General features: G+C 43.6%; 1 protein-coding gene across 2 annotated transcripts in view; it reads right to left on the bottom strand.

The window, feature by feature from the left end:
- Positions 1-4,082: 4,082 nt before the first annotated feature.
- MEKK1 (MAPK/ERK kinase kinase 1) overlaps positions 4,083-22,847 on the bottom strand; it is a 69,749-nt gene continuing 50,984 nt past the window's right edge. The window contains exons 8-11 of one of the 2 annotated variants that reach the window (XM_087389897.1): positions 16,287-16,394; positions 10,486-10,724; positions 5,515-5,721; positions 4,083-5,333 (exon numbers count right to left, since the gene is read on the bottom strand). In XM_087389897.1, coding sequence (XP_087246023.1) covers positions 5,616-5,721; positions 10,486-10,724; positions 16,287-16,394 — 453 coding nt within the window. In that variant the 3' untranslated portion in view covers positions 4,083-5,333; positions 5,515-5,615. Of the gene's footprint in view, positions 5,334-5,514; positions 5,722-10,448; positions 10,725-16,286; positions 16,395-22,847 lie in introns of those variants that run through there. The other variant, XM_087389899.1, reaches the window with a different exon arrangement.

The raw sequence follows: 22,847 nt of genomic DNA, 5'->3' as shown, positions 1-22,847 counted from the left end.
CAAGTAGGAAGATTTGCAAGCTAAAGCATGCTATTACACATTGATAGTGTTGAGGGAGCATGGACAATAAAAGTGAGAATACATAATGAATTGAACACACTACCCAAAGAATGTGGGTGCCTTTACACTATGAAGTATTTATACATGAGCTTGACATCATTGCTCTTGCCTTTGCATGTATCAACAAATTTCCTACTCTATGGTTTGCACATATCTAGGATTTTCTCATCTAAGACATTTGCCCAAGGTCAAAAAATGGGTAAATATGCTATGGATTATCGCCTCAAATCTCAACCTTATACATCAAGAAGGGCCCTCTAGTAGGCTACCAATTAGACTCTTCTTGGTGCATAATTTTGGATTCTAATATTCTCATGTTTCTCTTTACTTTTCGGGTTCAAATTTTTGACGTGCTAAGCATGTAGAAATTGTTAGCTACAGATACCCTCGTGAGAGTAACCACCACCATACCAAAATTCAAGGTCAAGGCCATAATAAACATATCTCTATAATTGAAGATGACTAATGTAATGGGTTTGATGAAGATAACGAGCCATGTTTGTGAAGTTCTATAACCAAAACTCACACATGTGATTAGTATAAGCATGTGCACAAATATATAAATGAGAAATAGAAGTGGATACCCATGAAAAAAAGAATGCCTATCATAATGTTGTAATCATCATTATGAAAGAAATCAACCAAAAATACCATCTGTGGTGCAGAACCAATATTTAGCACCTATCTTGCGTAAAGTCATTCACCAATATCTTCAAAGTTATTGGAAAGTTTGAAACAAGAAGCCCTATAAGACAATTTAATGTAGAGAGGGATGTGTGCCATACATATAAATTGCAAAGCTTGATATCACATGGAGAAAGATCACATCCCTAGCCACATTGCATAAGGGACATTGAGACTTACTATAATACTTCTGCAATTATGATAATTTGTGTTAGCCTAAAACAAATCCCTCTTGGAATCAAATTATGTACGTAACTACATGAATCACCACTTGAAACTCACCACCCAACCATAGATCTTTCCAGTTTACCCTCGAGCAATTAGAGGTCTATGGCCTACTAGTATACATGTGTGTCCTAATGTTACATGTGTAGGACATCCCTATCTACTAAAGAAGTAAAGGAGAAATAAATGTGCTCTTGCTGTGATAAGAAGGAACCCCAATGTATGAATCGCTCCTCTTAATAAAAATCCAATTATTTAAAGAAATAGAAATTTCCCTGATTTACTTCACTGAGGATTGAATTTAAAAAATTTGCATAGGAAAAAATGAATGTGGCTAAATAATACATGGGCAAGTTGACATTTTCATTTTCATTCGATGATAGTGAAGTTGGAGAGAGTCGCAGCTCAGACACAAAAGATATTTACATATGCAAAATGCGTGAATGTAAATGGATTATTATCATAATCATGTTTTATACACTTCCATCAACTTATGTATAACACGGTTCTTGAATAAATACATTTGTTACCATGAAGCAAGTGTTAATCGATTGTAAAATGTGTAGTTTTGAACTTGTGCTTAATACAGTTGCAATATTGTTTGTTACTACATCTCTTGAATGAATATCTTATTTTATATCTTGGCGCATTCAAGTTTTTTAACTAAGGTTTGTGTGAAAGGCATAATGCATCGTTTATAAATAGGACAATGGTCAATCGGTTTTTCTTTTCTTGTAATGTTAGGTACGAGTGTAGCATGTAAGTTTGTAGAAGCGCTCAAAACATTTAAACTTCCATCTAAAAAAATGTATCCTTGTCTCAAGTGTCTCTTTGCCAACTTTCCACATGATGTACAAAAGAAATACATCTTTTTTTCAGCTCTTCAATAGACCTTTAGAGCCTTGTTCACTTTTTTCTAAACCATTCTCTCGATACGCGTTCTTGTTCTCTTGCACTATGCCATTAATTCATATACTTCTCTCTACTACATTATTGGTGTTAGTTACCAAGATTGATCGTTCTCTCAATACACATTCTTGTTCTCTTGCAGTATGCCATTAATTCATATAACTTCTCTCTACTACATTATTGGTGCTAGTTACCAAGATTCTTAGATAAACATTGCTTCATGAATCCTTGTTGAATTAGCCATGGAAAGAAATCTTAACACTTGGTTCTTCGATAAGATCTAATCAATAAGATGCCCAAATGTACTTTTGATTGATACCATTGCGTCCATGACTTTGTATACAATAGTTGTAGGACTCACATTTAAGATTTCCCATGGAAATCTAGCCTAGTGAGAGTTTTCAATAGCTGGCTTTTCAGTTTAATGAAAGGAAGTAATTATTCTACATAAAAGACAAAGAAATGATAGGTAAAGATATGTTAGATCACTAAAACAAGAATAGCATGAATAGCAAGAATGAAAAAAAACAAGGCATAGGAATCACAAAATGGAAAGCAATTAAACAAATTGAAGAGCATTCATTACAATCAATTCAAAAACCTACAATATAAAGGAATGTGAGCATAACTCAATCCAACTCCATGTTACAAGCCATGTAGGCATGTTGGACCCTGCAAGGCCTTTTAGCTCTCCACGAGTCCTAACAATACATCCTTTCTATTGTTTCTTTACTTTTACTCTCTTTCCTTGAAACTCGAGTGGACTAATAGGGAATGCTCCAATATAACTCACAACACAAGCTTAAACTTTTTTGGGCCCAACACCACATCACTTGGTAACATGCATTATAAAAGTACATTTTAAAATTTGCTAAAGGGGATAAGACTCCAACCAAAGTATGTTAACTCTCTAATGTCTGCATGGAATGCCAAGTGAGACTTTTCAATGGCTAGGTCTCCAATAGCATTGGGAGAGGGGAGAAATGTCTATAAAGATAGCCGAGTGACCAAAACTAAAGGAGACTACAACAAATTGGAAATAAAAGAAACTTGCAAGAATGAAACGAGTGCATAATGGTAGACAGCTATAATTAACACAAAACTTACAATGTGAAAGAATGTGAACTAAATATATAGCATCCAAGGCCATACCTTAACACCATGTACACATGCTAAACTTTCTCTCTCACTCTTGGTCTCCTTTCGTGGTCATTACAAACCCAACATTTCTCTTTCACTCTATCTTTCCACCTTTTGTGGACCAATAGTATATTTAAAAAAAAACTAAACTCTTGTGCAATCCAAACATCATTTGCATTTTCACATAAACAAGATTGGAGTAATAGATTAAGCATATGAGAAAGTAGTGCCTTGACCATTCCAGCAATGGTTTTCTAACTTCTTAATCGAGGACATATTTAGCTCCTAACACTATGGGTCCATTTTTTTCCCAAATCTCGAAAGATACAAAATAGCATTAGTTGCAAACAGGTACTCTCAACATTGAGTGGATTGATGAAACTTTTAACTCAATGATAAAAAAGAAGACAATCAAATTACTATCGTTGATTGCATATGTTGGGCTTGTGCATTCATCAAGTGAATGTCTAAGTCCATTTTTCTCCATGGAGATCTATAGCCAAGACGTTTACATGTAATAGCCCCACTAGGTTTCAAGACGGAATGAAAACAACACATCATACACAAACAATAGAATGCAATTTATGGTTTAAAACATGCTCCAAGACCTCGATACTCAGGATTCATGCATGCTTTAAGTCAAAAGAATGCAACCAAAGTGAAGACGACCATGCTTTGAACAAAGAAACACCGCTGCAATTTATGAGAATGATCTAATCACAGCATATGTATAAGCAACATGGCATGAAAGATTAGTCATTTACAATACAACTTGGACACTAAGAACAATAGACAAGATAGATCTTTCACAATCACAGAAAATATCTCAATAAAATACACACAGTTTGATTTGGCAAAATGCAAACCTGTGAGCACTCTAATTGAAATAAATCACACAAAGCTTTAATATTGACAGTACACGATTTCGAGATGCTACAAGGTAGTATCACAGCAAGAAAAAGCTAGAGTTGCTTCGTCAACAACAGAAGTATTTTACGATGCTCTCTCCAAAATTCCATCACAGTGCTCTCTTTGATACAAAAATTTATGTATTAACGTCTCTCTTCTGCAAGTCATCAAATCCATTGATCAAGATTACTGGCTGATATACCCCTTAGATATATTATGTTAATATCAGTCCTGCACATCCAATGAATGGGTGTAGATGCAGTTGTGAATACATGAGATGGCTGACGAATCTTCGGGAGTAGCATTAATTACCAAGGCCATTGAGATATGAGGCACAGGATTCAACATGTCTTGTCTAGGTGAGAGCATGGCCTTCCAATGTCCCCACCAGGTTCGAATCCCAGTCGCAGCCCTAATGGGGAAAGGACATAGGCAAAAAGGTTTCACCACCCTGGTTGAATGGTGGCTCCCCTACCAGAGCTGTTAAGAAACGAAGTTAGGTAGCTTAAACAAAAAACAACTACATTTCAGATTTTAATAAAAGTAAAAAGAAATGGTGGCAAGACATTGTTCAAGAGGCACTCATGCTTACATAAACATAATGTCCTCTCAACTCTGATAGGCCATTTGAATTACTATAGAAGTCTATTAAAAATCTATAGTTCCTTCTCTACTAAGAAAATAGCCTATGCAACGTTCCTCTGAAATTTTTGAAGTACTAAGGAAATAGCCTATGAAACGTTCGTCTGTAATTTAACCTGTCCTGCATGCCTTACGAAAAGATCAATGCCAGTCCCCCAAAGTCGTTCAAATATTTCCAGAATCTATTTAGCATATGGAGTACTATTCAGACCTGATTATTGAATGGTCTGGACCTTGTTTATAGCAGGAGCACACAATTAATCCCAAGGAAAATAAACTAGAAACATGGAATTGGAAGCATACGAAGCAGGTTGCAAACATGAAAAGGTAGGTTTCATCTGTTGCTACATTGATGGCCCTGATTAAGACCCCTGTGATACAATATACAGACATGAGAACCAACCTCCACACCAAACATTCTGACCATGTTGGCCTATCGAAAATTTGAAAAATTCTGTTTGAAACTAAGGAGATTGATTTCATTCCCCAACACAATTGAAAATCCCTCCAATGCTGGCTTACTGTTGTCTTTCAATGTGTCTCCTCTAAAGGCCGTAAATCAGTGGAAGGTCATGAACAGCTCAAACCACCCCGTGGGCTCTTAATATCAGCATTGCTAATGAAAGTACAGAAGTGAAAGGCCTTGAATGCAATTTCTGTCGCAGTTCCAAAAAGTACTACACAAATATACACTCTGCCAAATCAACACCTGGAACCTTACCCGAGTTGCCAACTCTGACAAAGATGACAAATAGCACACTTTGCTGCAAGAAACAGATAAGTATCAAATACCTGTCTTGCACTGGTCTCCTCTGACAATATGAAAGACTTCAACAGAAAATGTAAACAACCAACCAACTGAAGACAGCTGTAACAACTTATATCACAGACAGCCTGATGAAAAGATGTGCCATGGTTAACTAGCAATCCACGAACTCAACTTGCCTGAAAGAAATCCTTTGGACGTATTTGACAATGTGTACTGCAGCTTCTTTTTGAGAAACCTCGAAGTTCTGAAATTGAATGTGACACTGGCCTATGACAAGTCAGACCATCTGATTCCTCGGCATCAATAAAGTTGGAGAACCAATTAAGAATCTTCTACTGAAGGGTACATTCATAGTACCATATGTAAGTGGCTCCTTAAAAATACTGCATACAGAACAAAAATCCAGTCCAATCATTTAGTAACGAGCTATGTGAAAAAAAGAATCCTAAAGCACCAATACCATGCTCAAAGCATTTCCTGCAAAAACATGCCAAATTGTTGATCCTCCACGAGCATGAAAGCGATAAATGCATCTTGAGTGCTATCTTGCACAAACAGACAGTTCCTAATACGTGTTATACAATTGCCAGAGCAAAAAAATTGCACAAATTCCTTTGAATCTGAACTTGCCTTTCTTAAATTTCTCCACTAACATGATAAGGCAACTTCTCTCATTCACTTTCATGAATTTGTGACTTCTATGTTTCTTGTGATGCTTGCTAGAAGCATGTCCATATGGATTACATCAATCCTCCATTCCCACCAATTAGGGCTATCTAGACTGACTTGGAAAGAGTGGAATACACCACTAAAGAAACCATGTGGCAAGGCCTGAATCTACTATGCAGCGAAAGGATCACTTAACTCTATCCAATCTCTCAAAAGACGATGCATAAAACACGGAGCCCACGAATTGGAAATTGCAGAAGATATGCCAAAGTAACTCGCTGTATACATCAACACAGTGTGGAAAAAAAATTTTCCGTATGGAGCATATCCCTGGAGAAGTTCTACTAGCAACCCCTGTTTTGATCAAAAGCGCAAGTCTGGGAGACATTTCTGAGGTGCTTTTGTGGCTGGTTGGCCTGTTTCAGGTCTATTTGTGAGTGTGCTGATGGTCACCTCTTTTTTAGTTCTTTGAGACCTCCTACAAGACTGGGTGACAACTTTACCTGGAGTTTCTGGACCTGTAGCACATCGCCTTTGATAGTAGAGCACTTTTTGATATAATTATGAAGCTACAGCAACAGTCCTTTTTCTCGTTACCACTGTTTTCGAATTTTGCACCTGTTTTGAGGACTTTTTGGACCTGCTCAGGCCTATGCTTGCTGGTCGACTCACTTGGAGATTGCCTTTTGGCTTCCGGAGCTGTTATATTTCCCATTAGCTCTGGCACTCCCGATTGTATATTCAACTCCAACAACACTTCTGAAAATTACTTTTTTGACCAGAACAGAGTTGAAAAACAGTCTTCTAATGCTTACCAATGAAGGTTTGACTGAGGGACTCAAGTGTCTGGAGCAATTTTCAGTCACTTTTGGGACTGTTTTTGAGTGTTTTTCTGCCATGCATCACAGATATTCACCATGTATGCACATTTCAGTAGATTGTGTTTTGCTTGAGCCAAGCACTCGCTTGTTTGAAGCAGATTCAATTCTCTTTGGTACTGTTGAAACAGTCCATTTCGTCAGTTCAGAACTGATATATTCAGACTGCATGTACCTAGCCAAGTATTGGATTGTGGAACGGCGTTCTGTTGTTGCTGCAGTATAATTCACAGCACAAGAATTTTTTGGAATGTTTGTGCATTCATCTTTCAAAATCCGGGAGATGCTTTTGGATTTTTGGACCAGGAGGATAAATTGAATGGCACCAGTTATTCCGTGGAGCTTTATGGTAAAGAATCTTTTGGTTGCAAAGAGTCTATGGGATTTTGTTATAGCCATCCAAAACATGCAGCCATTGCTCCTAGTACACCTAGGCAAGGAGGTAGCCTCGTGATAGACAGCAAGCACACGTGAGGCTTGTTGTACCAGTTGCACCTATTCCCCCTACTCAGAATCAAAGGAAATGGGATGCCAAAGATGCCCAAGCTTTGTCTCTCATTGCCTTGTTTGTTCATATCTCATATCAGCTCCTCCAGGATGTCCAAGAAAGCTTAGATATCTTGGAAAATCTGTATTAGGCAAGGGATGACGCCAAGGCCTCTTTCTTGAAAAGAGAGACTTGATAATGCCAATATGTTGAAAGGTGACTCAATGTGAGATCATTTGACAAAGATCTAGGATCTTAGAGAACAACTCCAAAACATTGGTGAAGTTATACTTGATAGTCATCTTATATCTACAACTCTGAATTCTTTGCTAGGGACTTATTACACTTTTCGTGCTTCTCTGAATGTGTTCATGAGGGGTTAGCACAGTTCCAATTACTTTTCGAGAACTTGTGGGGCTGTTGTTGCAAAAAGAACGGGTGAGCTCAATCCAAGACTAATTCAGCCTAGCCATCAAAGAAAAATTCAAAAAATACACATTAGCCAAAGAAAAATGGTAAAAAGCCATTATTGCAAGAAGCCTGGACACCACATCAATGAATGCAAGAAAAGATTGGAGAAAGAAAGGAAAAAGAGGGAAGTTGGAATGTCAATTTCAGACTCAAATGCATCAGATGCAAACAAGGGTAATGCTTCAACAAACCTTGTTAAAAAAGAGCCGCCTTTTTTTGTTTGCAGTTATGATGCCAGGTCTAACGCCAACCTTGAGGCTGCCTAACTCAACGTTAGTGATGCCTCATATGCAGACTCGTACTTTGCTAGTGGTGCTTCTAGACACATTACTTCTAGGAAGAATTGATTTGCAGATTTGCAGCCTACTCCCGTTGGCAAAAGAGTGCTTGTGCCAACAATTCTTCATTTTTTGTGAAAGGAGTTAGGATTTTGCTGTTATTAGTTGATGGGACTGATTTACCGTTCTAGATGTCATGTATGTGCTAGGGATAAAGAAGGATTTACCTTCTGTGTTCTCTTTTGGGAAAAGAGGCTTGACTGACATTTTTAAAGTGGAAGGATTTTATTGACATCATTTGATGGGATTGATTTATGCCTATTAGATGTCTGTATGTGCCAGGGATAAAGAAGACTTCCTTTCCAAATCCTCTTTTGGGAAAAGAGGCTTGGCTCTCAATTTTGAAGATGATAAGTGCATTGTCAGGGATAGAGAAAAAGACTATCAAATAGTCAATACAACCAGGGTTTGTACCAGCCAAACAAACATGGCATCAATCTGTATAATGCATTGTGGCAATAATGAATGCAAAAATGAAAATTGCAGAATATGGCATGCAAGACTTAGCCATGTGAACTATAGCAGTACTTTGGAGAATTATCCTAGACTTGTTTGTGAAAGGTGCGCATTGGGAAAAATGCATGGGACTGCCTTTCCTAGAGGTGGATTTGTTAGAGAGGTAGACTTTCCAGCACAAGGCGCTGCCAGCACTCACTTTGACTTTCCAGTTCACCTCGTTAGTTCAAACTCCAAACCTAAGTTCCAGATGTTTTTTCCCACAGGCAGTCGCAACAGCCGCTTCCTTCTCCTCTTTTCCCAACCCCGTGTTGGGCTGAGAGCCGGAGGGTTAGTCTCAGTCAGGGGACAGTCTTAGAAATGGCAGTCTGGTTCCTTCAAAATCAATCCCCCTCATCATCCTCTCCAATCAACAAAGTTCTCTATGCTACAGTGGCAGCTTTGACGCCTTTTCCGTATGCAAACACACTTCAGCAAGGGGGACTTAATCGGCCCATCATTAGACCTCAAGGACTTGCTTTTTACAGCGGGAGGTGCGTGAGTTAAAACTGCAGTTGGCAGCCGTGACAGCTAGACTTCAGATTCTTGAAGGACTTGGCAAGCATGAATAATAGATAAGGTTATGATAACTTGCAAGGCTTCTCCACCTACCCCCCAACTAGCTCTCCCAGTCAAAGATCTAGTTAGCACCGAAGTGCAGACAATTAAGGAGGAGTAATTGTGGAGTTTGATACAAAGGCAAGTAAAACTAACATTCATGAAGAGATTAAAGAGCATGAATCTAGATGTAGCAATGCACTACAAATCAGAATAGGGGGGCTCCCTGAAGGATGGTACAAAGAGGACTCTTTCAGTGATACTTTAGCACATATCAAAGCAGCAATGCCTAGCATTGAATGGACAGTTGATGATGATGAAGCTGCCAGGGCAACCCATACACAGCACACTAGTGGACATGCTACCATGACACTTAACTCACGAGATTTATGGATCAAGTTTCTCCGACAATCTTACAAATTGAAAGGGGCTAAGGTATTGGTAGCTGAGGAACTCACACGAGCTCAATGAAATAGAAGGCAATAGAATTAGCCAAGGTCAAGGCTGCTAGGAAGGATGGAAGTATACCGTGAGGGCGTAGCTCTCATCAAAAAGTTTGAATCCAAATCAAAAGACGCTTAGTCTTAAACTGATGTATGGCCGATTATGATTTTGTCTTTTAGACCATAAAGTAGGTACTCTAAATAACTTGGAACTGCTTTCTTGTACTCCTTTGGAGGCTATATGCCCTCCCTAAAGAAGGTGCATTAGCTGGATTTTTTGCTGTCCCATGACCTGTTGGTATCCCGTGGACATTAATAGACTCTCTCTCTCTCTCTCTCTCTTCCCCCCCAATATACAATCATCAACTAGGTTAAGTGCATAAGTAGTGAATTTGGCCTGCATACTCCAGTGAAAAATGCTACATGAAGGTCTTTGCGGGGCTTTCTGTATGCATTCTAGTTACTATTTAAAAATCTGCTTTGATTTATCACACTGTCTCTGCATCTTTATTAGGACTCGCAAAGTTTGAGCCCCCCTTCCACATGAAACAACAGTGAGAAAACTTATTCCTATAGTAGGATAAATCTATGAATCCCATATCAATCCTGGGTGCTTTGGTACCCTTAAATTCTTATTTGATTTCAAGCAAAACACAAAGTAGATTTCAAACAGAACACAAAGAAGTTATAAAACAGGGCAGGCCACAAACTCCTTTATTTTCCCGAAGGCTCTTCACATTAGAAAGGATTAAAAATGAGCAAAGTAATGACCTAATAGCTGGTTGTAGGCGTTGGAATTTCAAACGACCTTTCTTCAACAATTGGATGAAGCTCTCCAGCAGCACCTTCATTGGAGAAAGAGTTTCTTGGGGTCAGCCCTGTTGCCCCTGCAATTTGCACAAAGGGATGGTCTAACAATTGACTGGCAGTTGGCCTCATTCCTGGATTGATTTCTAAACACAATTTGATAAAATCCTGAGCATCTTCAGAGAGTGTCTCAGGTACAGGTGGTGCTTCTCCATGTCCAATTTTCCACATTGCACGATTCTGTAACACCAAAATAGCTTCAGTTAAGGTAGTATCAAAACCCAGTTATAAAGTTTTTTTTTAAATATACACAACTGACTGCCAGCAGCAGGCCAGAACACATCATCTTCAGTGCTAGGACAATAACACCTCTTACCTGTCTCTGTCTATAGAAAAATGTTTGTCAGCTTGGATCATTGCAAGATCTTCGACTATGAAAGTTTAATAATATCAGAAGTAAATCTAACTTATTTGACCAGTCACTGCACTACCAATAATATGATAGGATGGTTGTCAGTATGATTGGTGGTACATAGCCGAAGGTACGGAGATATACCGACAAGATTGACATAATGATAGGCAATTTGATGAACACATGGACATAATTGAGAGAGTTTAGATAATTCCAAGGAGGGAAAATGGGAGGGGGGGGGGGGCGGGGTTTGGCGGGTTGCACTCATCAACCATTAAGGAAGGTTTGTTGAATGAAAACCACTCAGCCTTGAGTTGTCCCTCTAAACTGAATGTATTTGGAGTCAATAACAGGTACTCTGCCCTGAGTTGTCCCCCAAAAATGAATGTATTCTCTTTTACTTTGGTTTGATGGTATTGACCATACAGTTCAGAGTAAAGGGGGGGGTGACAAGTGATGGTTTTCCCTTGCCGGTCGCAACTGATTGAGAAGTCACTATCACACGGGAGGTGTTGGATAGTTGGACTTGCTCTTTGCAGTATTGCAGTGGAGGGGGGATCGATCTACTCTTGCGTGTTGGGTCTCACACTCTTTGCTATGAAGGGGGGTGTTGGAGATATCATAGCCAAAGAGTGTGGTATGTGATGTGTTAGTGTGAAGTACTAGGTGATCTAGTACTAGTCTATGTGTGTGTGTCATGTGTGAGTGCCACGTGTCATTATGGGACTTATCCCATATGCACTAGGTGCTAGTGTGTGAGTGAGTAGCCTATATAAGGCTTGTACTTCTCATGATTATGTATAAGATAGCCTTTCATTATGTTTTCATTCATGCATCATTTCCTCACACCCTAACCTTCTCTCCCTCTCTCCCCACCATGTTTCTAACAATGACAACCGGCATGATAATTGTATAGTACTTACACACTTTCCAGAGGGCTATATCATCTTGATGCATATAAAAAACAGGTTGTTACAGAAGTGAATGCAGTAGCTGAATCTGTCAATTCAAACACACATTTATGGCATGAGAGATCGGGACTTCTCAACTACGGAAGTTGGGTGAAAATGCATTCAAAGGGCATGGCGGCAGAGCTTCCACCCATGCATGCACTTACTAAACATGTTTGTGAGGGCTGCTTGTTGGGTAAAATGCATTGTTTCTCATTTCCAAAAGATAGGACTGTTGGTGCATCCAAGAAGTTGCATAGTGATGTGTGTGGGCCGATGTGGACAGTATCACTTAAGGGCTATTTATACTTTGTCACCTCTGTGGGTGACTTCACCAGACATACTTGGTTTTATCCTTTGAAGTCCAAGTGATGTCTCTCTTGTTTCAAGCAATTTCTTTGCCATGGCTGAAAACAAGAGTGGAAACAAGCTCTTGATCTTCCGCACTGACAAGGGTGTTGAGTATATGTCATGTGAATATTTTTTATTTTTTAGTAGGCCTAGGCATAATACATCAGTGCACAATGCCATAAACTCCGTAACAGAATTGAAACTGGCCTTCAAGAAACTAAAGGGCAATAAACCTTAACTCACTTAGCATTCACACAATTTACCGCCACATTGCATCATTTCCAGCCACTTCCATTAATTAAACACCACTTAGAAACAACTTTGAAAACACTGAAAGGGAGGCTCAATAAGGAGACACAAGGCACCCACTAGCCCCAAATTCTTTGGCGCCCCTTTCGGTATTTATTTAATTGTTCAAAAATGGAATCTACTTTACAACAAGGGCCTCACCCTTGTACTGTATGTCTTGCAACTCCACTGTCTGAGCAGCCTCAACCTGCATCCAATTCTAGTGCACACACTAGTTCCCAACTGCCAGGACAAGGCTAAGGCATTTCCCCACTGTTTGTGTCCATTGCAAAGCTCCCCATGCATTCCCCAAGGCATCCTGCTTGCTACACAGGGTTTGGCAATCCCACAAACCAATGTCCAGCCTCTCAAGGCGACATTGCAACAACACAGATCTCAAACTATACAGGTGACCTCAAAGCAAGAAGAAATCCACACAGTACCCCTATGGCTTAGATCTAGGCACACCCTCTGTAACTGAGTGTCTGTCCACAGCCTGACTAGCTAGGATAGAAACTTCGAACATTAAAATGCAACAACAAGCTTCCAAAAATGGTAAACTGGAAATCAAAAGGGGGTCAAAACGATCGTCCTCGCTGTCCTTGTGGAAGAGGGCGAGCTCTACCCTCGCACCTATTCCCTGTCCAGGATCCCAGCGGTGCACAGTGACCCTCAGCCACGAACCAGAGTAGCAAATGAAGAAGGATTCACCTCTCAGGGGGCAGCAGATCCCAGAGCACAGGCTAGCACGAGAAATGAGCAGCTAGGAGGGGAAGAGAGAACAGGCTAGAATGAGAGAGACAACAGGCGGATCACGAGAAGCAGAGGACGAGCAATCATCCTTAACCTACCGTGGGAGGTGAGTAATGAATTGTACGACCAACCGTACAACAATAGCAATGCCTCAATTATTGTGTACAAATGATCCACACAGCAAGGAGATCGCCTCAAGTAGTGTGCAATTCATACATACAATCAGGGTGGTTAATTAATGTGCCTTGGGACTTGTGCCAACAATCGCACAACAACAACAATGCCTCGAGAAACGTGCAAGGAGTTCCGTACAGCCCATACGGAAGGCCACCTCGGAATGTGTGACGCGAAAAATTCTGTACATGTTTCTTCCTTCACGTAACTGTCCAAGGTGCCAACAAGGTCTAGGGGTAGAGAGAGAAAAACCAGGCAGAGAGAGAACTCAGAAAGGTCACACTTGCCATTACATGCACTTTTGGGACTGCCACGTGGCTCATTAAAGCTTCTAACCCTCCTAAAATTGACACACTTTGGGTTCCCTTGGGCCCGACCCCTCTAAACCTTGCCTTACCCCTAGCATTTGGGCCTAGTGGGTGCACCGTAGGGGGTTTTCGATGTCCACGGGTTTATTTGCACAGAGCGGAAAAATGGGATCTTGATGGAAAATGACGAGATGCATGCTCAAGGGGAAGTCTTTGCCCAACACGTTTTGGTTGGATGCAATTATGTGTGCCAACTATGTGCTCAATAGAGCAAACACACAAGCATTGGAGACCATCACTCCTTATGAAGCATGGATAGGCCGAAAACCTGTGATTTCACACATGCAGGTGTTTGGGTCCTTGCCATATGCACATGTTCCCTCTCAGCTCGGGCATAAACTCAAAGATAAGGCAATCAAATGCATTTTCATTGGCTATAGCTCACAGAACAAAGGATACAAATTGTATCAAAAGCAAGGTTATTGTTAGCAGAGACGTTGCTGAGAATGCAGCTTTACCTTGGCCGAACTGCAAAAAACAGCCATCAGTACATGCCTCTGATGTGTTTGATTCCTTGCTGCCCCTCTTTCAGTCAAACACAGATTCATATCAGAGTTTGCAGGGTACAAATCCCAAAGCTTCTAGCAGTTCTCAGCCTCCTAAAGATGCCAATGATCATGCTATATTGAACAGGCAGTTGCAGAGAGAGGCTGTCATTAGTTAGCAAAAAACAGTCCCAAGGTAGCTCTTGGAGACTCTTAGGGAAAGCAAGCAACCTAAGCCCTTGGCTGCTCGCACAAGAGGTGGTTGAAATAGATGCATGGCAATTTGCTTGATGTTGCATTGAATCTTGATTGCCATTGCTTGCAATAAAGAAAACTTATGCCATAAGGATGCATTTGATAGTAGGGAATGGATGGATGCCATGAGAGCTGAACTTGATTCCAGTCATGCAAATGGCACATGGAGTTGTGTGACTTACCAGTAGCAGATAGCAAGCCAGTGTGCCATAGGCACTAAGTGGGTTTGTAAGTTGAAGCGAAAAGCTGATGGCAACTTAGACCGCTACAAAGCACGCCTTGTCGCGAAAGTTTATGCTCAGCAACATGGCATTGACTTTGAGGAGACTTTTGCTCCCAATTCATGCATCAAGACCATCCGATGTGTCATAGCCATTTGCCATGACAGATATGGACTTGGCATCCAGTTTGCTAGTATTAAGGGGGCCATAATGATGAGCCAATCCAACTACATAGATAGCTCTTACAACGCTTCCAATTTGAGGACTGAAAGCCGGTTTCTACACCATTAGAGCATGGCTTCCTTTTCTCCTTTGAGGATGGGAGTGACCCATTTGATGCTACCCTTTACCAGCGGGCTATGGGCTGCCTTGTCTATTTATGTCACACACCAGGCTCAATCTGCACTATGTGCAATGTCTTAGTTAAAGCAGGTTCATGCACAAGCCTCGTACATAGCATTGGCAAGCAGTGAAATGTGTCTTCCAATACTTAAAAGGCATGAAGCATTTGGGACTGTTATATGATGATAAGTCTTCACTGGTTATGCATGTATTCATGAACAATGACTGGGCTAGTTGTTATGATACCCACGTATCTCACAGTGGCAATTGTTTCATGCTTGGCTGTTTATGCATTTCTTGGTTCAGCAAGAAGCAGCCCACAGTTACTACTTCAAGTTGTGTAGCTGAGTACAGGGCAGCCTTCACAGCTATTGTCAACACTCCGCAAGTTACTTGTAGATCTTGATGTTAGCCAGGCATCTTTTACCATGATCTACAATTTGACAGCCAGAGTGCTTTGACCATTGAGATACACTATAGTATGCCATGTGTAGCTCTAAGACTCAATCTTAGTCAAGGGTTTGGGATTTCCTACAAAAACCCACATTTCCTTTCTACTTCAAGAGTTTACAATCGATTTCAGCTTTATCAAGCATAAACCAACATTTAAATTTTAAAGATAGCATATCCATGAGAATCCACAAATCCATGAGAAATCCACATCATGCATTACAATGCCTTATAAGCCTCCACCTACACTGTCATAACAGTCTAGGACTGTTTTGACTCAGCCCACTCATGTGTCATACACAAATCAAGCTCCTTTTTTGCAAACTGTATATAACGTCGACTCTAAGAAATCCCATGTGTTAGTAGAGCTGAGCTCACAATCACTCTTTTCCAGATTTTCATCCTCAAACACAACTAAATCATTAAGCAAGTATTAAAGGGAGACAAAGGACAAGTACGCCAACCCTCATTTTGTTATTAGACAAATATATTGTGGTTAAAAATAGTCACTTAGGAAAGCATGCTCAGTTTGCAAGCACACAACAATTCTTTAGAGAACACAATAATGCACACGAGGAACTCTCTTTATAAACTCTAGTGTAAAAGGGAATTATGGCCCAAAAAAAAAGAGCAAACAAACAAACAAAATACTGAATTTTAACAGCCCTGTATTCAAAAAAGAGTTACTTAACATCATTTCTCCATTCCGCCTCATTTAAAAAAAGCTCAAACCACTAATAAGACTAAACATACCCATTCCATATCACCAAATGGAGGGCGCCTTGTTGCCATTTCAAGCACTGTGCAACCCAAGCTCCATATATCTGCTGGAAAGCTATACGACTTTCTTGGGTCAACCACCTAGTCATGCAATAAAAACAAATAAAAAACATCCATTAACAAGAGTGTAACGCAACAACAGACTTTACTTCCACTAACAAACAAAAAATCAATGTCATGTAACATAGAAAGACTAAGCAATTTTGCTACTTCTTTGTTTACAAGATTTGCAATACTCCATGTGTACTCTCTCTCTCTCTCTCTCTCTCTCTCTCTCACATGATACTGCTATACGCAGATGACATAGTCCTCATATCATCCTCAGCAGAGGGACTGCAGAAACATCCGAAGGCACTAGAGGTGTTCTGCAGAGAGAGAGAAAGAAAGAAAGAAAGATGTATTAACGTCCGCGGAAGGCCTCACGGGCCTATGGGACAAGGTACAAAGTACACCAAAAAGGATGATCTCATACAAGTCTCATTGGGCTGTTTCTGTTTCTATATTCCTAATCCACCCATTAGGGCAATCCGGTTGGTTTTTTGCACCCAGCTTCGGTGTAGCGGCTAAGCTTGGGAAGACCAAGGTTATGATCTTCAACACCTCACCCTCACGAGTAGTGCTCATCGACATAGTTTCACTTATCGAGGTGAGCCAGTGGAGATAGTGCAGTCATACACGTATTTAGGAGCAGTGTTCACATGACCAATCTTCACGATGACCCATGTAGCTAGACCACGACTCACACGAGGACAGGGTGCTCTGGCCCGACTAAATAGGCAGTGCTTCCAAGCGCACTTCCAGAATCCCCCGACAAAGGGCTGGCTTTTCGACACCCTGGTGAGACCGACTGTCATGTAAGCAGCTGAGTTGAGTTGAGAGCACGATCGGAGTGAAGCTGGGATGCCCCCTTTCACTGACTCTCTTCGGGCTCTATATTGACGAGATCACGTCCTTTATTGACCACCTAGGAGGTGAGGGATCACTGCTGCCTGATTTGATGATACAGATACTACTTTATGTGGATGACATAGTCTTCATATCATCTTCAACAGAGGGACTGTGTGTAGAGACACTTGGAGGCCTAGAGCGGTTTTTCTTTTTTTTCCACAGAAAGGAACCTTCTATTAATGCTTGAAAGATTTCATACAAGACAACAGCCCTAAAGGTGCTGAGTATGAAAAAAACCAGAAAAGGCTGAAAGAAAAGTAGGCATGTTCCAAAGAAGCCTAGCCCACTGCCTAGGGGATCTCTAGAATTGGGCTAACAGCGAAGTGGGGGGACTATACAGCCAGCGAATCCCTCGCAGAGGGAAGATGTAGAAAACACTTGCAAACGGGCACGCCTCTCAACAGTCACCCTGGAGCCAGGAGTCCCGCGCTCCCAGGTGGACCGTAGAGTGTAAATGATATCCTGCCAGATGGCAACCAAGGTAGCCGAGGGTGGAACCGGGTGCTCTCCCATCACAAGACTGCAGTGAGCCACCCAAATGTTCCAAGCCGTGATGCTGGCTACCACCTCCCAAAACACTGTCCTCCCTAGGAGAAGGAGGAGCTAGGGTGTCAGGGGGACTGCCTCGTGGAGTGCAATCCTCTGAATGCTCTGACCCTGTATCCGGTAGGCTGGGGAGGTCTCATCAATCTGAAATGTGTGTCCTCCCTCTGTCAACCAAGCCACCATTCCCCAAGTGTAATCTCTGTGTATACTCCGCAGGCGTGTCATGATCCTGAGGACTCTCATACAGATCCTCATTGCGCTACGACAGCTCCATAGGCAGTGCGGGATAGTCTCCAAGACACCATCTGAGCAGCAGTGGCACTGCCCCTCCACTCGCATCTTCTCTAACCACGGGCCGATGGGCAAGCCTCTGTGGGCTGCAAGCCAGAAGAAGTATGAAATTTTCCTCGGCCGTAAGCTGAACCACAACCACCTCCAAAACCTAGAGCGAACATCCCGAGGCACTCTCTGGGTCACCCAGTGTCTTTCCCTCGAGGGAGTCCACCTCAACGAGTCCATCTGAAGTCTCCTGCCAATCCATGTGGTATAGGAAAAGAAAGGCACCTCATCTATCATCATCTAAGCTAGGCCGCCCCTGGAGGGCCAGAACCACTCCCTCGGGTCCCACTGGACCTCCCTCAAGGGTCTACCCTCCCATAGCCAGAGGTGCCATCGAGAGGCATCCTGCTCTAAGAGACTGGGATCAATGTGCCACTCCTTCCCCAAGCGTCCTACCACTTTGATCATCTGCCAGTGTATCCATCAAGGTTCCCATCAATCCGAGGGTCACTCCCAGTGAGGGGCTGAAGCAGGCCTCTAGGTCCTACACGGAAGAAGCCGAGGTGCATCCTGCTGCGCTGCATCAAAATCCTCAAGGGAACACCAGTACGGGAAAACTGCCCCAACCATCTGCTGTCTCTCCAAATGTGAAGTCCTTCCCACCAGGACTCAGAAATGGCTAAGTCGATCTCGCCCATCCGCTGCCTTGTCCCTCTCAGATGCGCAAGGGTGTCAAGCCTCGCCTCTGCCTCCATAGGTAGTCTGCTCCAGCAACCAAAAGATCCTGCTGGACCACTGTCCCACTGTGCCCAGCCAATGTGAGTCCGCTGCCCAAGCATACGTCCCTCCTGATCTCTGACCTCTGGGTGCCACATAAGGGGCTAGCGCTCAAACTCGTCTCTGCATCTGGGCGGAGCACGGATGAGGCCCCCTCCTAGTCTCTGCCAAACCCTGTGAAGGCTCCTCATCAGGGGGGAGTCCTTCCCCGTAAGGGGGGCCTCTGAGAAGATCCATCTATGTGAAGGCTGCCACTGTCCCCCAGTGCGTGGGGTGTTCCTCAGAAGCCCTCTCTGTAAGAGGGGCTCAACACCTCGGGTGAGGAAAGGAACCACCAACTTTTTTATATACCTTTGTAAGACTAGAATAAGTCCAATCATACAAATTTAGATTTTTTGTTGTTCTAAAGATAAAAATTTACACAGAAAATAAATGAGAAAATAAAAGAGAATATGAAAGAGAAGAAAAAAGATGTAAACAAAAACTTTTATGAAAAACAAAAGGAAGACATACTTAACAAGCAAAGCAACACTTATGTCGTCATCAGTGCCCAAGCATAAGGGCCCTGCTCAACATGTCTGGATCAATGATAACCAAGCCTCCGAGTGCCTGTGGCATGAACACCGTCTGCCAAGCTACTCGGGCCCTCATGTTCCTCGTGCCGTCTGAACCTGCCCAGAGGAAGTTCTGTACCAACCGTCGGAGCTGCCCAATGCATCCTCTGTGAAAGCACCATTGGGAGGCAATATACCAAGCAGTGGCAAGAAGGACCTCGTTTGCCACTAAGGTGCGACCTACGAGGGAATCCGAGGTATCTCGTTGTCTGGCCCCGCGGTATCCATCTGAAACCAAAGTCACTCCCCCAATCACGGATCTCCTATGTCTCCTCAAAGCCCGTGAAGAAGCCTATGGATTTCGCCCAGTTGATCCGTGCCCCCGAGGCCTCAGAATAGATAGCCAAGGCGCCTCTGACTCTCTCTAGACTCGCTGTGGTGCCCTCAACATACAAGGCCGTGTCATCTGCAAACTCTGAGTCAAGGAGCTCCTCCTCCTGTCTGATTGGGAGCCTCAACCCTATGAGACCCGCCACATGTGATCTCAAGTAGTAGCCCAGAGCCCCCGCTAGAAACAAGAAGAGGAAGCGAGCTAGTGGGCAGCCCTGGCGGCCCGAGCGCGAGAGAGGAAAGGCCACGCCTGTGTGTCCTCCGATAATCATCTGACTAGAGCTCCCTGCGTATAGCACTAAAACTCCTCTGACCCATTCGTCTGAGAAACCCAATCTCCTCATAGTGCCCTCGAGGAAAGACCACTCCACCCTGTCGTAGGCCTTCTCGAAGTCCAAGAGAAGGATGGCCAGTGGCTGTGACTCCTCCCTGAACCAATCCACCAAACGTGAAGATGTTGTCCAGGATGCTGCAATCCTCGACAAACCCAGTCTGTGTGTCATGGATGATGTCGGTAAGATAGGTTGTAACAGCAAACTCTTGACCTTGGCGAGGATCTTGTATGCAGTATCAAGCAAAGTGATTGGCCTCCACTGTCAGATATTTGACCTATCTCCCCCTTTCGGGATCAAACAAATCCACCCCCTGCGCAAGGACTGAGGGAGAGGGCCTGTGTTGAAAATCTCATGGCAAGCTAAACGGAAAGGGGTGGAGATAATCTCCCAGAGGTTCCGGAAGAAGGCCGGAGTCAAGCCATCTCCCCCAGGCATTTCTGGGTCGGGAGAGCCTTGAGGGCTTCCCAAAGCTCCTCGTCTGTGAAAGGCTCCTCAAGTCTGCTGCATAGGTCCCGCCAGACTACTGTCGGAACGTGACCCAACCTAGCTCTCGGGCAAAAGACCGGCTGGGGTCATCCTCTCTGTCTGAAAGAGCTGGCTATAAAAACCGGTGGTCATGTCAAGAATCTCCTGCGGGTCAGTGTGCATGATGCCCTGCGAGTCTCGGAAACACTATAGCTGTGTGCTGGTCGATCAGGCCCTATGGTATGAAAGAACTGCTTCGTCATCCTATCCCCTTGTTGTACCCATCGGGCTCGAGAGGAATGATAGGAGAACTCAGCCCGCCATAGCTCCGTATCCTGAAGCTTGAGACGAGCGCTCTCCAATCTATCACTAAGCCACTAAGACACTGGGTCCTGCTCCCTGAGCCTCTCGATGGAGGCGAGGTCTCTCCTCCTGAAGGGTTCTCCTCCGCCTGAGGGCATGAGCCTACAGCTCCACACTGCTCCTCTAAATCGCATCAGCAACCCATGCAACCCAGCCCTCACTCGGTGACATCTTTGAGTGCTCCCAGATCTCTGCCATAACCTGTTGGATCTCCTCATCCTGCAAGAGGTCCTCTAGGATGCGGACCCCCTTTTGGGGGAGACCTCGGCGGGGCTGATCCAAGTGAAGTACCACTAGAGAGTGGTCGGACATCGTGGTACCTGTCAGAATCCCGATAGCGCCGCCTCTGTGTAATGCCCAGTCCCGAACATAGAAGCGATCTAATCTCTCCAGCAATCCATCGTGTCTCCTCTGTCCAAAGGAGAAGAGAAGGCTGCCAAGAGTCCTGCTGAACTCTGGCTCTCTCCATGAGTCTCTGCCACTAATCATGAAAATGAACTGCTCCTAGGTACTATGCTCCGTTGCTGGCATCTCAGAGAACGAGGCACCGCCCTGCTTGTCTTCCCCAAACTCCAGGTTGTTGAAGTCCCCTCCAACAATCCAGGAGTCAACATCGGGAAGACACTCTGACAGCCTCCTCCAAAAGGCCGGGCGATGCTGTCTACATGCTTGGGCATACACGTTCAGGATTCCAATCCTGGACTCTCCCGTTCGAACTCCCATCCAAACTACCCATCCCGGAATGAGCTCGCCCTGATCATAGACCTTTGGAGCCAAGGTCTGTGAGATTGAGATGCAGACCCCTCCGCTCTGTCCTACTGCGGGAGACCACTCCTCTAGACCTCTCCCTAGAAGGTGATGGCGTCGTCTGATGTCTGCTGCTGAAAACATGTGCTTCTAAATCATAAGAATGTCCACTGCTCGCCCTACCACTGCCCTTTCCAACTCCTACTGCCGGAGCATCAGGTACTGCGGCTAGCTACGAACACAATCGTGGAGCCCGTGTACGTTCCAACTCACTATGGTCCAGCTCAAGGCTCTCCTGTGGGTGGGTGCTTGTCCTAGAAAGACTGACTTGTGTGATTTTGCCGAGGGTTTGGAGGGCAAGTAGTCAGTGTCTGTGCGGCATCGTACTAGGATGGATACTCGCTCAATACCGATCTTTCGTGCCCACTTCATCATGAAAGAGACGTCCACCCCGAACAAATCCCCACACATCTGGAGGGGCCAGAAGTGTGCATGGTCCACCTTTGCCTCCATCGGCAATTTGATAACTCCTGTCGCTAAACCACACACTGGCTCCTCGCGCGTGAAGCTCAGCTGAAAGTTCACCTTTGCGCCATGGGCATACCAAAGATCTAGTCCCTGTGGTCCCATCCACTCATCCATCATGAGCATAAGCTGATTACCCAAAATAGCATCAAACACCTCTGGGGACCACTTCTCCAACCCTGTGGAGGCAAGCGGAAATCTCCAAATGAGGTGTGTCTGAGATCCCACTGCACTGATCAAACTCCCCTTGCCGGGCTGAAGGACCATGAGCGTGATCTCCAATGGTAGAGGGTATGAGTCCGGAATCTCCAAATAGTTCCAGGGTCCTAACCTCCAGAAGTCCCGCGGTAAGGGACACTCAAGCTAGAGGTTAGGAGCTGTTGGCTGGGAGGATGAGCCTCGTCTCTCAGGATCCCTCTCTGAGCAGACCTGTTGCTGCGATGAGGAGGCAAAAGGGGGCGTCGCCGTTCCCTTGCCTGATGGTAGTGGTGTCAAAGCCGAAGAAGCTACTACTGAAGCGGAGAGGGGAGTGGCGAGAGAGGCAGAGGTCGGGATGCGGGGGACACAGGGCGGGGGGCTAGTGGTGAGAGTGACCATCGAAGGGG

The sequence above is a fragment of the Dipteris shenzhenensis genome, chromosome 18, assembly GCF_047967505.1.
Source record: "Dipteris shenzhenensis isolate YYH24624 ecotype China chromosome 18, Dip_SZ_1.0, whole genome shotgun sequence".
NCBI classification, from domain to species: Eukaryota; Viridiplantae; Streptophyta; class Polypodiopsida; order Gleicheniales; family Dipteridaceae; genus Dipteris; species Dipteris shenzhenensis.
Note: the sequence above shows the minus strand (reverse complement) of the source record. Positions and strands in the feature narration are given on the sequence as shown.